Source organism: Ornithodoros turicata, chromosome 4 (genome assembly GCF_037126465.1).
Source record: "Ornithodoros turicata isolate Travis chromosome 4, ASM3712646v1, whole genome shotgun sequence".
Classification (NCBI taxonomy): Eukaryota; Metazoa; Arthropoda; class Arachnida; order Ixodida; family Argasidae; genus Ornithodoros; species Ornithodoros turicata.
In genome coordinates this window covers 38768837-38785144 of record NC_088204.1, presented here as the reverse complement: position 1 = coordinate 38785144, position 16308 = coordinate 38768837, and the positions used below count along the sequence as shown (strand labels likewise).

Here is a 16308-nt window from a genome sequence, read left to right as displayed (position 1 = left end):
GTACGAGACATACAGATACGTTTCGGGGTCCTTAGTAAGCACAAAGTTCCATAACTTAAAAACCCGAGACTAGGTGACAAAAAAACGACACAGACAAGGACAAGCACAAAGTGTTCATGTTTCCGCACGATAATTTTGATATTTGACAGTCTATTGCCGATTCAATTGAACGCTGTCATAACGGTGTTCCTGACCATTGCTACGATCTAGTGTAGGCTAGTCGATAGAGTAAATTACTGTGTGAAGTAGCAAACCTGCCGGGGGGGGGGGGGGGGGGCGTTGCTATTTCTGTGACGTTTTTCATATGTCTACAGTTGAAATTCGTTAATATGACGACTGCTGTTCGGCGCATTTTGGTCAACAACATTACGTAAGCTTCGAAAGGTTGAAAATTATGTAAGCTGGTAACAGAGTACGAATAAAGAGGCATTTTAAAATAATGCACGGATTTAATGAATATGGGCATGGTCGCTCCTTCAATCTGATGCATATCCGCTTCTTCATTCCAGCACTCAGCTCTGTTCGTTAGCGCTTCTTATCAGACATGGTCGATGGATGCCGTTAGACTGCAGCAGGTCACTATGACCGTATGAACAAGGACACTGTTCTTTTAAGCGCATCAGACGGAGGCATGATGAGTCGCTGCGAAAGCGGTCCCGCGATTTGGCCATTACAAGTCCGGAGAACCTCCGGTTCAGTGACCAGCGGTCGTAGTAACGAGGGTAATGTACGTTACCGGTATTTTCGAGGGGGCGAACACAGTACGTACTGTGTTCGCCCCTAGCTGTGCATAAAAGATCGGTCATTGTCATATAAACGAAATGCCACACTAACGAACAAATGTTACATGTGGAGGCCATTGGGAGGAAACGGTTCTCAAGAAAAACGGTCATAAAGCGGGGATGTCATATTAACGAGTGTCGTATTAACCAGACTCGACTCTATTTCGCTCGTCAGTCAAGTCAGTTTCTGACTAAAAAAAAAATAGGAGCGGTCTTGATAACATAACCGGTGGTGCCTATAGAATGGTAGAGGATAATTTTAGTCAAACTGTCTATTGCCGGACTACAAAAAAAAAATATACGGAAATTTTGAACATAGACTGAGGTGAAGTCTATGGTGTAGGCCATTGAAGAATGTCGATTATTATGTATACTTCGGCGCCATTATTAGAAACGATCTAAAATTGGAGATCCATTTAGACACATGTGTGCCACAGCTACTCGGCAACTTTGGACGTGAAAAATGAAATTTCGCTTTGGAGGAACGGAAGAAATTAACAGCATGTACACCATTTCGATTTCATTGGAATATATTTATCAGACAGGGATTTCCCTATCCCCCTGGTTTTTTACAACCCCCTGAAATTTCTGAGATTGCCCAATACAGCTCGGCTACCAATGCATGTACCCATAATCCATAAACATATACTATCCCACTACATTCGAAGCTCAGTACCCCACCCCAGAGGTCGAGTTAAGGGGAAACTACGGGTATCAGCAGTATGGGCTAAAGCAAATACAAAGGTCTACTGCACGGTTCATATTGTCCAGGTGCAGAAGGACTCTCTCGGTAACATACGCTAATTACATTTAAATATTAAAAATAAATAACTGAGTTAGGAAATCTTTTGTTTCATTTGGAGGGTGACTATCCCTTGGATGGTTTCTCAAAATTTTAGGTTTAGTACTGCTAAAAATGCGTCGCCAGCCTTATAAACGGTAGAAACAGCCGATATCTATGTATCTTTCATTTAAGTCGCTACCTGTGACATGGGGAAAACGAAGCCTCCTGTGAACGGTTGTTGTTACGCTGTTGTTATGATATGTCGTTAAATGTCATGATACGCGTATGTCCTTATATTACATACACGTATCGGTGCGTACAAAGCCATAGATACGGCCTCATACATTTTAGACGTTTTATCGCAATAAAAAATAACAGTAAATTGACGCATCAAAAAAATCGCCATTTTTAGTGGTGGCAGAAAAATGAGCGCTTGTCATGGCAGAGCTGTTGCTACAGTTGAGTGATCTATTATTGTTTGGCTTCGGCGCTTCGACGACGAGACAACTGTACGCACCCCTCAAAAAACACTTCAGTTCAATCAGGTTTACCCTCCTTGCATGTCTTGCTTTCATTTCCTTGCACATTCTCCCTACTGGGTTCACAGCATTTGCCATTACCTTTACATTGCTGTGATAATCTTAGCGGATAGCCCCATGAACGGAGTGCCTGCTTCGTCATAGTAACTAATGGTGCTTACTTTGCAAACAGGAGAAACTTGCTTCGAGTCAGCTTTTAAGAGATAACTCGAATGCATTTGTAACAAATGAAATGTTTCGGACGAAATAAAAGGCGATTCGATTAAACGACGCGATAAAACGTTCATTTTTCAACGAAATTGCGTTGGATGAACCGGCGTTCGATTAAATTTCCCGGAACCCAAACAGCCACCTTCATTGAAAATTGCTCTATTGAAGAAATTGCTCTAGAAAATTGAACCCGTGAATGCAATAAAGGGATAAGTCAACTTATCCCCTTTTTAGTATTTTTGTTGCTAATCTACGTACCACTATGTACCTGCTAAAGAAAATTTAGGACCGTATTGCAATTTATTGATCCGCTACAGAAGGGTAAGAAACGGGAAATGCATGTGTGCCAATGGAATGAACAAACTGATAAGGCCTCTTTCCAACACACGCATAAAAATGATGTAGCTTAAATTTTTGTTACAATGCGGAAAAAAAAAACATATTCTTTTTGCCTCAAGTGACCATGTCAGCAGTGCTGCTGAGCATTGTAGTCGGAAAAACGCGTACAATATGCTAATAAGTCGTATTGCGCTGGTCATTTTAGGACATCATTTTTATGAGTGTGCTCGTTTAGCACCACAATCAGCCGGATCATGGCTCTTCCACTACACGCGAGTCAATTTATCTTACCTGACATCACCATTGTTCAGCCACCAATGCCTGACTCATGATAAATGTGTTTTTTTTCTGCACCGAAAACCTGCGCATGCGGTGTTATATTGGAAAAAAGTTATGCCTTCGCAGCATTCGCGGTCACCCGTGCCGTCGGCAGGCTCCGCTGCTATGCTTAGCTGCCATGTGGGAAGGCGGCCTCACAGTGGAGAATTGCGTTTATGCCAATTAACAGCGAAGCAGAATAAAAAGTTTCAGATGCCATCGTCTAACAAGGAAGTACACCATGTAAAGAACCCCTGGAAACATGAAAAGCGCAGACAGGAAAGCGCATCCTGTCTAGCGTAGTGCACCCTAGTCAAATGAAATTTAACGCATTGCGCTTATGGGGATTTGGTGAATTCTTGCACAGGGTGCATGTTCAGACTATGGTTTCTCGACAAAGAATGTAAAATTTTAGAAATATCATCTCCTCTTTTGACTGAGTACGACTTCCAGGTTACATACCAAACGCAGCATGACTTGTAGGTGTTAACCCTGATGCACCAAGGGCCTTCAAAAATGCGTCCCAGACACGACTCCACGCGCTCGCACGACACCCTCCTAGGCGCTCCACGGTATAAGTCCCAGTATCACAATAATACAAATGCGCTAAGACCCTACGGCCGGTCCGAAGGAGTTCGGACAGCGAAGGGGCATTCTTTGCTGAAATTCAAAGGGCTCACGCAATAGACAACTTTGCCACATTGAGTGCTTACTATAAATATGATACCGTTTTATATTTTATTTCATTTTTATACTAAACTCTAAACTTGATAAAATTGTCCATTTGACCCATCAGAGTGCCACCCCAGAGTGCCACCAACTCACCAACCCGCGCTTGGCGGGTTGGTGAGTTTCGTTATCCAAGCTGCGAGTAATTGGGGAGGGGATAGGAGGAAAACTTACGTGTGACTTAGAGAAGGCCTAAGGGGGGCCACCACTGATCAGAGTGCATGTTTCGGAGGCCATTTTGTGAAACGCTACACCTCGGGATGTATCAGGGGGAAGAGGGATGCCTTGGCACCATGGTTAAAGGGGTTTCGCATGTTGCAAGGGGCTCTGCTGCCGCCTTTTGACAACTTTGCGGTCGCCTTGGTTTCAATCCCAGTAGGGCATAGCGTAGCCCTTGATAATATCTCTTTGGCACCGTAATGCAAGACGTTTCGGTCGCTTTGGAAACTGCTGCTGGGCTCAAACTCCGTGACCTTAATTTCACATATACATTTTACAAAATCAGCTTAGTACGTCTTTGATATCATTTTTATATCAGATGATATTAAGTCCACAATTTGATCAAATTGGTCATTTGGCTCTTGTAAGTACCGTTTTGGAAGCGATTTTGTCAAACGCGACCGCTCCGGGTGCAAAAGGGGAAAGAGGAACGGGGCTCAAACTCCGTGATATTAGTTTCACATATCCATATTACAAAATCAGCCTACGACATGTTTGATATCAATTTTTTATCAAATTATATTAAGCACCCAAGTTATTGAAATTGAACGTTTGGCCCCGACGAGTGATGTTTTGGAAACGATTTTGTCAAACGCAACCTGCCAGGGTGAACAACAGAACAAAGAAGAAAGTGGTATAGGGATCAATCTCCGAAAGCTGGATTTTATATACATTTTGCAAAACTAGCTCATGACATTTTTTTAAATATCATTTTTATATGAGATGGTATTGAGCCTCATATTTGATAGTAGTTTACATATTTTATTTGCCTTCGCGAGTGCCGTATTGGAAGCTGTTTCCTCAAACGGGACCTCTCCTGGAACAGGGGAAACAGGCACGCCTCCGCGCCACGATTAAAAGGGCTTCGCGCGTTTTAAAGGGCTGGATCTGCTGCCGCACGTTGCAGTGGCCTCTGTTACAATCCCTGCAAAAACTTCTCCTTTTTTTTAAGGAATAGTAAGTCGGCCTACGCCGGATACCAGCCGCTCGAGTCATTTTACAGGGTCCTGCTGCCGCCTTTTCCAAATTTTTGGGTAGTCTCTGTTACAATGCCAGGAGAAGCACATAACATAAGCCGTCGCTTCTTTGTATAATGTGTGTAATATGTGTAGCAGACGACACAGATGGCGTGCGCCGTGCGCAGGCACATCGAGTTTTGCACGGCCCTCGTGTTAAACGCCAGCCTTTGACCATTCTACTCGGCCACCTTGATCGAGTTCAGTTGGCACCCAGCCGGCAATAGAGAACCTTCCGTTGCAGTCCTTTCTCTGACTCAACACTGGTGAGTCGGACGTGATTTGAACACGCAACCTTGAATTCGTCGTTTGAACTCGTTCAACCTCCCGGACGCTCGCAACGTCCATGAACTACAACGTAGCACCCGGTGCAGGGCAGCCGTCCGCCGCCCCTGCCACCTCTTCCGCTATCGCCCCACACCCCGAGGGTTCAACTGCTGCATCGACCCCTTCGACAGTGCAGCATCTCGCCGTGCGCCTCCCGTCCTTCTGGCCGGAAAACCCGCAAGTCTGGTTCTTGCAAGTGGAGTGCCAGTTCGCGCTGGCTGGCATTACCAACCAAACTACGAAGTACCGCCACGTCGTGAGCGTCCTACCTCAGGATGTCGCCGCCCAGCTGGTCGACCTGCTTGCCACTCCCCCCACGCAGAACCCTTATGACACGCTGCGAACTGCTACTCTCGATCGGACCACAGCCTCCGAACGGCAAAGATTGCAACAGCTTTTGACAACCGAAGGGCTGGGCGACCGCCGGCCCAGCCAGCTCCTTCGCCACATTGCAGTCGCTCCTTGGAGACAGGGCTCCTTCTTTCACCCTTCCCTTTTGAAGGAGCTATTCCTCCAACGTCTTCCTGCCAATGTGCAGATGATACTAGCTACAGCTACCAGCCTGCCTCTTCCAGACTTTGCTGCTCATGCGGACAAAATCATGGAGGTTTCTTCCCCACACATCGCCGCCATCCCCGCTGCAGTTGGCGTGCAGCCAGCCCATACCCACTCCGTACCGGTCCCTTCTGGCGGCGATTCCCTTGCCCACTTGAGGGAAGATTTCAATCGCCTATCGGCCATGGTCGTCTTTGCCCTACAACAACCACGGGCACGCTCGCGGCGCAGAACCTCCCGGCGTTTCCGCTCCCCCAGCAACAGACCCACTGCCCACCCACCAAGTCATGCCCGCGACGGTTCCCCTGCTCCTGGCCTTTGTAGGTACCATCGCCGTTTCGGCGCAGAGGCCCGCCACTGCATTCTGCCTTGTACCTGGGAGGGAAACTCTTCCGGAGGCCGCTAACGGCTGCGGCCGTCTCCGTCCCGTTCAGCAGCCGATTATACTTCGTCGTCGACCAGACCTATCGTACCCGCTTCCTGGTCGACACGGGGGCCGAGGTTAGCGTGCTCCCAGCCTCCGCGGCAGATAAGCGACGCAAGCCCATTTTTCACCTCACGGCTGTGAATAACACTGGAATCCCTGTCTTCCGGCAGCAGTCCGCCACTCTCAATTTCGTACTGCGCCGAAGTTTCGCTTGATTATTCCAAGTCGCCGCCGTCGACCACGCGATATTGAGCGCTGATTTTCTTCAGCATTTTCGCCTAACAGTGGACATGCCACGGAAGCGACTGGTGGACACATCAACAAGCTTGTCTGTGCGCGCCTTTGATGCCCAGAAGACACCCATCAGCACTGCCACGGTGATCGGTGCCTTATCCTCTCCCTTCGCTGCGCTGCTGAAGGATTTCCCTTCATTAACTCAAGCGCCGGATTGGTCGAAGCCCGTGGCCCATGACGTAGTCCACCACATCCACACCTCCGGCGCCCCCGTCTTCGCCCGCCCACGTCGTCTGGCGCCAGAAAAATTGAAGATCGGACGTGCCGAATTCGACCATATGCTTGCAATGGGTGTCGCTCGTCCGTCTTCAAGCCGTTGGTCTTCGGCACTGCATATGGTGCCTAAGAAAACCGGCGACTGGCGCCCTTGCGGCGATTACCGTGCTTTGAATTTAGTCACCATTTCCGACCGCTACCCTCTGCCTCGCCTTCAGGACTTTACCGTGAACTTGCAAGGCGCCACCATCTTTAGCAAGATCGATCTCATGAAGGCGTACCATCAAATTCCGGTAGCCCCCGACGACGTCAAGAAAACCGCCATCACCACCCCGTTTGGACTGTTTGAGTTCCCGCGCATGCCTTTTGGCCTGCGCAATACGGCTCAAACATTCCAGCGGTTCATCGACTGCGTCGTGCGCGGTCTGCCGTTCGTCTTCGCCTATATTGATGATCTCCTAGTCGCCAGCGCCACCCCTCAAGAGCATGAACATCGCCTCCGTGTCCTGTTCGAACGTCTCGAAGCCCACGGAATAGTTGTCAACTCTCAGAAGAACTTTCGCTGCGAACTTCGCGCGTGCGTGAGGTTGTGATAACGTCGGTACCGATCGACTCCACCTAACTGTTTCTCCTTGATCTTTCTATAGGGCCCCATATTTGCTCCAGCGAGCAATGCGGTGCATTTTCAGAGAGCTTATAATTTTCTATACTTTTTTGTACCAACTGGGTTTCTTGATGAGCACGCTACGACGTGCTAAGTAGCTCACAAGGGCCACAATGTTTGAGAGGTTGATTTGCTTCCCTCTATATACTAGTACATTATCCGCCTGCCAGGGGAAAACTTTCTTCCGTTCTTTTAGCACAGATTTTGAGCGTGCTTTATCAACGCTGGAGGGTAGAAGATCGAATTGATTGGGTTCCGGTTCGGGTGCCGAATGGACAGGTTCCAGAGGAGGAGGAGGAAGGGGAGGAGGATGATAGTGAGTGCGCTTCAGCAAGTAATAGAGGGCTTCCAGTATTTTGGCCACTTTTACATCATCCGAATCATTAGATTTCAGAACTTCACCTATTTCTAATCTATGAGCCATGACCGATGGCTTTGGATATCGCCCGCCCGGCGACTCCAGCCACGAGAATTGATAGGCCTGAGAGGAGCAGTGGAAGTATGGGAATGAGACCACCTCGTTGTTGCCCAATATATTTTTTCAACTGCCCGGTGCACTTATGAAGTGACTTGTAAGCGAGGAAGCGGAGGATTTTTTTGTGTTTCTTCAAGTTTTTATGAATTTCCGTCGAAAGTGGGATATTTCCATGTCGAATGTTCAGACAGATTTCCGAAAGCATTGGAATGTCGTCGCAGCTGAGCTCTTTAAGTAACTCTGCGTGGTGCGTCGGTTTGCTGGTGGCCAATACTTTGAGGAGCGTGAGATGTCCTCTAAGATCGGCGGTCATTTCGCGGGCGTAAACAGGAACAGCCGATCGTGCGGTAAAATACCCATTCGCAGGATACGAGAGGGAGGTGTTTGCGAGTGAAGATCCACAACTAAATAACCGTGCGCCTTCTCTGTTGCCCGGTTATATGCGTCGAGAAAAGAGGAGAGCTGTTTCCCGAATACTCGACGTCCGAATTTTTCGATCTGTTGTACGGACCGAGCGTTCCGGAACAACACGATATAACTGGCGTTCAGGGATATCGTTCGAAAAGCGGCGTTGTGATAGAACAAGGCTTGTGTGATCAGGATCACGGACGCATTCTTATGGTGGCTATCACACACAAACAGCGACTCTACCTCCGATAGAATCCCCTTTTCCGTGATTTGATCGTCAATAACTATGAGAGTGGGATATCGCTCATCCCAATCTGCGGGTATCCTGTCCATAAACTCCACGCCGTCGAAATCCTTTTCCCATCCAGCTGCATACTTTCGTACGTATAGTATCTTCTGTGGTGGAATGCTAAATAACTCCGGGTGTCTCATTATATTCTGCGTGAGCACCATCTTGCCACGCATGGACGCGCCGGAGATGAGAATTCGAGCAGGATGCTCGAACTGCATGCGCATCGTGGAATAACTTGAGCAGACTGTGTAGCGAGGTGTGATGCATCTTTATTTTTATCCATAGCTCCTAGCGCGATTGATGATCGTCTCCAGGACTCTTATTTCTTCCTGACATAGTTCCTGAAGCTCGCGCAGTGATTGCTCGCTGTAAGCTGACAGGTACTCGTCCAAGATTTCGCGTATGATATCCCGCAACTTGTTTGCGTTGAAACGGGAGCGCAATATGTGGCAGCACATCTCAACGTAGTTCTCTCGCTCGTGTGACGCCTCAAAGCGGAACCGCGCGGAGTTGATGCACCTGAGTCGCGCCATCTGGTGGCACGAGGTAAGTTTGGACGTATGAGATTGGACCGACTTAGGAGCGACAAATTCAGGTTAGCTGATCACTGTTCGGTAGGCTTAGTGTGGACCAATCAGGGCTGCCGCCGCGCTGGTGAAGGCGGGCCAATCGGAGCGCTGGGAGAGTAGGACCAATCAGGCGGAGCCAAGTAATTAGCATAAAGGGGCGGAGCTACGATTGAGCAATCAACAATCAGTAGGCTTAGCATGAGCCAATCACCGTGAAGTGGGCGGAGCCAAGCCAGCTAATTAGCATAAAGGAGCAGAGCTACGATTAACTAATCAATGATCAGTAGGCTTGGCGTGGACCAATCAACGTGAAGTGGGTGGGGCTAATGGCGGCCAATCAGATGGCTTTGGATTTGGCTTGTGTTGGATTACAAGTGAATTGTGTTGGCTTAGAGCTGGATTTTGGCTTAGAATTGGATTAGAAAAAAGTGGTTGTTATACAGTATGGTTCTTATACAGTACATATGCCTACTACTTACGTGTTGTAACACCAAATAACTTGTCGTGTGTGTGCACAACCTGCAACACGATTTGAGCTCCCTTCTCCGCCACATGCACGTTCTAAATCTGGGTGAACCGTGGTTCTTAGCTTCGAGTTCGGAAAATATAAGAGTGTTCAACATTGGCGATCTCCATTTCCGCTATACCACACAGTTTCTCAACCTCTCCTCGTCAACCTAGTGGAAACGCTCCTCCCCAGCGGCAGCGAGAGCGTGTTTCATTGCATGCGTCAAATGTTTGGTGACTGTTTCCGTCGCCTCCTCAGGAAGGGCATTTATCAGTACAGCTTCGTCGACAGTTTCGAAGCGTACAATTTGCCCACGTTACTGTCAAAGGAAGCTATCAAAAGTGACCTGAACGAGCAAGAGATCACGAATGATGACTATCAGTACGCCCTCGACATTTTCGAATTGTTAGAATGTGAGAACCTCGGCGGTTATACGCGCCTCTACGTCACGCTCGACGCATGTCAGCTCTGTGACATCGTGCTGTATTTCAGGAAGATTGCATTAGAGGTTGGATATCCTACGTACCATGTCCCTCGCCAGTTACACGTGGGACAGTGCTCTGAAGCTCACCAAAGTCCAGCTCAAGCTCATGAGCTATCGCGAGATGTACGAAACGATCGAGAAGGGAATAAGGGGAGGCATTTGTAACAGCTTCCACAGGTACAGTTGGCTAATCATGAGGGGTGTGACGATTACGATTCCCAGCAAGAAAAGACTTATCCAGGTACAGTTTGTACCCGTACGCGATGACTTTCCATCTGCCGACAGGTGGCTTTGAGTGGGTCGATCCTTTGAGGTGGAGAGCGAGATAGATTTTCTCAACATTCCTCGTGATTCGGAAGAGGGTTACGTCTACGTGGTAGACTTGTCGTACCCCAAAGAGCTGCACGTGCTCACTAGGGATTTTCCCCTGGCACCCGAACACAGGTGCATGGACAAGAGCGAACTCTCCCCCTACCAAAGACACTTGAAAGATGCGTTGGCACTGAACGCCCCTCCCACGAAGAAACTCTTGCCGATGTGCTAGAAGGAAGAACACTACGTCGTTCGTTATGCATTGCTCGCTCTGTACGTGAGGTTGGGCATGAAAATAAAACGTGCTCACAGCATCCTCTCATTCCGCAAAAACAACTTTTTGCAATCCTTCGTGCAGAGAAACGTTGCATCGAGGAACACTGCGACCACGAAACACGAGCGACTTCTGTACAAAACCATGTCGAATGATATGTTCAGTAAGTCGATACAAAATGTGAGACGTATGAAAAGGTTTGCTATAACCTACGACAAAGAAAGCGCGCTCCGAAAAGCTAGCTCCATCGACAGTCAGCATTTTCACATTCTGAGTGACAAGTGCATCTTGTACGAGATGAAACAGCGTCGCATCAAATGCACGAACCCCCTTTACGGCTTTGCCATTGTAAAGATATCCAAAGTCCGAATGGATAGCTTCAACTACGAGTAGCTCTTTTCTCGCTTGACGTGTCCAGTGCAATTGATCTATAGCGACAGCGTAATTTTTTCTCTCACGTGTGAAAGCCTGGAAGAGCAGCGGCTGAAAATCGAGGACGAGTTAGATCTGTCCTCCTATTCACCGGACCACCCGCTTTTCAACGACGAGACGGGCGGAGGCGTTATTCAGGAAATCGTAGCCATCAGAGCGAAAATGTACAGCATTCTCTTGGCTGGAACACACAAACAGATCGCGAGAGCGAAAGGAGTTAATAAAGACGTGGTGAGGAAACACTTATTGTACGAAGTGTACCGAGATTCTCTGTTCAATGAAAGGACAGTCTCTCCGAAGCAGTGTACCATCGAGAGCATACAATGCAAACAATGTACACCATTTCGAGACTCAAGAAGAGCTTGGTCACCTACGATGACAAACCCTATCTCGTGGATGCCGTACGCTTCTTCCCTTATGGAAGCTGCGAACACGGTAAGCCTTGTTGGTGTTTTGATGCGTATCGCATTACGATAGTAGGCACTCTCTCTTTGTGCAGCATCGGAAAACCCGGAAGAAAGCCCGAGAACGTCGTCGGGGGTCGAGTGACAGTGGAACAAGGAGCAAGGCCTTCGTGTGCGCGCATATAATCGAGAATACAAATAAAAAGTTCTATCCAAGACATGATCTCTCTCTCTCTCTCTCGCAGACAGGAGAAGCACGGGTCATCGTGGCAGTGTGGCAGCGGAATGGGTGTATAAAAACGACTGACCATTCCATCGTCGTGTTGATGCCATGACCCGCGCAATGACGACACTGCGGTGAAGATTCCCCGTACCTTTTGTGGCATGCCTGATCTTCTCGTAAGGTTCTGTTCTTGATATCAGACAAGTCAGGGAGGGTGCAGGCATCTGTCGCCTAACTCAAGAGGAGTCTTTGTATGTATTCAACAAAGATGCTTCCATGAAAAAAACACAGTCTCGTCAAAGTTATGCATCGCATTTCGATAACCAAACGGTGTTTCAATAAATCAGTAACAAAGTTCGCAATGTAGACTGCTTGCAAATGTTGCTGTTTCCACAGTGCATATAGCAATATGAGCAATGGCACAAGCGAGAAGGTCCACGATGTCTGCAGAGACGTAGCTGAATTCGGTGTTGGATGAGCTCACAAATTCTCTCATCTGTCCCAAGAGCCCGTCCAGAACCGTCATGGAAACATTCTCGTAACGGGTGTAGATCCGACGCACTACCTCCTGCAGCGGCCCCAGAAAGATCTCTCCTATATTGCCAAAGCCCACCATGTCTATGACCACGGTCCCTGGCACGACGAATTCGTCATCAACGGCGAGAAAGTGCTGCACAAGTGTGGAAAGCTCGAGAACATATAGTGCCGCGCACATTCGACAGCTGCCCGTTGTATCTGAGCACGCCAAAACCGCGAAGACGCTCCGTCACACAATGAGCCTGGGAAACGGCCCTGTAAAAAGAAAGTGTGCGCCGTCGACACCAACAATGAACTCAGTGCTTTTATGGATAGGATCTTAAAGTAAATTGCTCAAGCAACTGGGCCTTTTGAGGCTCCCAGGGATGTTAACTGGTGCAATAATCGTGTAATTGCGGTCGACCAATCGCGTCAAATACTAAGCGGTCATGCAACTGTCTGCGATGAACTGTAGAAAGTCCTCTGCGCACTAAATAAAGTACGCATTATTGAAGTTGTTTAGCATGGGAGTATAAAAATGCTGCCCGAGATTGATTCACGCAAGCATGTCAAACACATGGCGGTTCCTTTCAGTCTCGGAAAAGAAATGAGGTCGACACGAGATGACTACAACAAGAGATGAACAAATAGAGAATTGAAGAGATGAACGACAAGGACACAGCGGCTAAATTTCATGACATGTCACAATCAGTCGAGATCCTTTTAGAAACTATACTTTTGTCTTCATCAGCTTCGCGGCAACAATTGAGAGCAAGTCATCTGGTACCACGTGAAAGAGACTGGTGTGATTGCGATCGGCCGATCGCGTCAATCAGTATGCCGTCATGAGTGCAGGAACTGTCTGTGATTTACTGTAGAAGCTCCTTTACGCGCTAAATAAAGTACGGATCACCTTACCGCACTATGGACATAGTGCGTGTGGATATGCATAGGCACTATGCACATAAACGGTGCCAGAATCTCCGGTTGAGGGTTTGAAGATAGCAGACTCGAGACAATACATCCATACAGACATCCATACAGAACAGAAAACGATTATTCGCATTATAGTTGCTGCGACGTAGCAGAAAGCCATCGCAACAAATAATTTTCTTGTGGGATGTTTGGAAAAGCACAAAAACAACACTGCATCTGCTGTTCCCGTGACTGTCCCGGGCGGGAGCTTTTACCGGGTTCCGATCGCGGCGCCCGATGTCCCTAAGGCAACTTTTTGATGGAGCTGCGTGACCAGAAAGCTATCAAGGGACCGTGCTATGACGTAGCGAAAAGCAGTGATGATGAGCTCGTTACGCGGACTCTCCTTGTTGAAACATTCATGCTCCACTTCTTCCCAAGAAGGCTGGATATAGGGACAAGTTTGTAAAGCGTGGTAGCTGATCATTTCCATGTATTCGTCAGAATGATAACGCCAACGCAGCGAAACTGAAATGGAGAAGCAACCCGTTGCCGCTAGGAGCATGCGCGCCGAGAAAGGAGAGAGCGAAACCAAAACTCGGCACTGCAGCAAGCGCGCGAGGGGATGACCGCTCGCTGCTGGCTGACCGCGTCGGCGCGGAGGGCACTCGCAGCACGTGCGCATGCGTAGCACCCGTAGAGTGGCGGTGGCGCTTCCAAGGTATATCTAAACTGGTAGCGAAAACTAGCGAAAATACCAAATCAGACCCATCGGCAAGGCCACCAGCAAGAGGCGCGAGCGATCCTGGGTGTTGACAGTAGAGGTACTGTTGTAAACAGAAAAACTTTGCAACATGGGCGTCGCTTGTGTGTGAACTAATAGGTTATTCATAAATTCAATGTAGAAAAAGCTTTCTGTTGGCCCGCTCGTGCACATATACAAGATCATCTACCACTCGAGTACATTTCCGTATCCTGCTCCTTTGCGCATGTGTCACAGTTGGGGGTGTTTATCCGTGCGTCTCTGTATCCGTACCGTGTGTCCGTGCATTGTAATACGGAGTTCGTACACTTTTTGGGGTAAACAGGAATCGACGTTCACATCTCCGTAGTGTAGACCAAGATTAACACGTGTAAACAGGTGAATACATTGCGTCCCCTGTTGCTGGGCCCGCGAAAAAAAAGATTTCGTCATTGGACGAGTGGCCATGATAGTGTGGTGTTAGCAGGAACCAACTGTGCACCAACGATGTCGTGTTTTGTTGCAATGGACTTATAACGGCCACTCATTGAATAAATGCAAATGTCTAATCACTAGGTGTACGTATAGCTCTAGGTGAGAAATGGGCCTTATGTGAGCCTTCCTCATTTCTGTATGGTCATCACGATGCCTTTCTGTTTGGAGTTGTCAAAATCTGTGATAACCGTATGTATTTGGAATTGATATGATTCATTAAACCTGATATGCTTTATTTTTCTGTGTTCTCGTCTGGTATTGTTGACTGGGCGCTGAAAAGGGAATACAAAGCAAGCGAAGTGGGCCAACGTAAACGTGCATGGCTAATTATGCACTACTTATTATTCATACTAGTGACGTCATCTCTGACGTCATTTATTTACAATCGTAGTAGTCCGCGGAACGGATGGATGGCGCTGACCGTCTCAATCATGGCGTCATTCTGAAGACACAGAGGCCTATGGGAGTTGCGCTACCTGTTTAAATATACCTTGGCGCTTCTGTCAGTCGGGCGCTGGCTCTCGTGGAGAGAGGACGTGCGATCGCTCCGCCGTTGCCGCGCAGCGTCAATTGAGGCTTGGCTGTCGACGCGAGCAGACGCTCCATCACCGCGGGGGAAAGGTCAGTGATTTGCCGTAGCCTTTTTCCCCGATGTTTGCGGATTTTTACCGAACTCGTGTTAAACTTTTTCTCTGTACTGTCGCATGTTTAGCAGTTGCTGTAGCAGTTATGCCTTTTCCCCGCATGACTGGGCTTGTTTGGCAGTGACTTCCAAGCCGTTGAGTTTCGTAGCGTTGTGTGTTTTAAGCCTTTTCTCCATGCTGTTGCACATTTAGCGGTGTTCACCTTGCGCCTGACATTTTGTGGTTGTCATCTTGTGTTAGCTGTTGTGCGGTGACGATGCGGTTAGGCCTAATCGATCCCCTTAAGCCTTTTCTCCCGACGTGTGTGTGTGTGTCCTCCGTGCTGTCGCATGTCTAGTCTTGTTTAGCAGTGCCTTCCTAGTATTTTGTTGCTGTTTTCATCTTGTGTTAGCCCTCAAGTTTCATAGCGATGTGCAGTCACGCAGAGCTAAGCGCTCCGTCCTAAAGCTCAGCTACGCCGATTTTCGAGTGTTACAGAATAGAATGGTACTCACACGATGTGTTCATAAGGGGACACTGATTATGTATGCAAAATAGTTATCCAAAACTCCTCGCGGTTTTTCGAAAAAGTGAATTTTTAGTTTCACTGACACTCCGTCTTGTGGCCCGCAAACCCTGTGTCGACGACACATTCGTGGTCTGCCCGTGCTCCGGCTTGGCATGTCATTTGGCTTGGTTTCTTCCGCCGGGCAGGCCGGTATTTTCTGCCGAGCCGTCTGCTGCGCAGCTTCACATTGGGGAAGTGATAAACAGTTCGCTATTAGGGAGCCAGTATATTTCTTGACTTCACTAAACACACAAGGAATATGAGTTTTGCTTCCTTCGACTGCAAAGCATTTGCTAAGCCAGTGCAGATTTCCTAGTGTGTTTCGTGTTCTGTGCTGCGGGACGAGAATGCGTGAGCGTTTTGTCCCCGTCTGCAAGAACACTTCAGCATTCACTTCCAATGTTTCAAACCACAACTTTCCTAAAAGCGAAAGAAAAAGCTATTGACTGCCACAATCAGTTACAACTCCGACTGGGTGCCACCTTCGAAAGCAGCGATTTGATCTGTTCATTTCGCTCACACGAATGTTATGAAGCAATGCGCAACTTGTTTCACACGAAGCCGAAGATATCTCGTCCGGGATGCTGTGCCAACCTTACCTGCAGCAGGAGATTGCAGAGGCAGGACTAGGCAGTAGATAAAGGTAAGA

The 16308-nt window shown here is 48.0% G+C and overlaps 1 protein-coding gene across 1 annotated transcript; it reads left to right on the top strand.

Moving 5' to 3' along the window:
* Window positions 1-5282: 5282 nt before the first annotated feature.
* On the top strand, window positions 5283-6224 carry LOC135392354 (uncharacterized). The gene has a single exon (XM_064623070.1). It carries the CDS (start codon window positions 5283-5285, stop codon window positions 6222-6224), a length of 942 nt encoding a protein of 313 aa, XP_064479140.1.
* Window positions 6225-16308: the final 10084 nt, after the last annotated feature.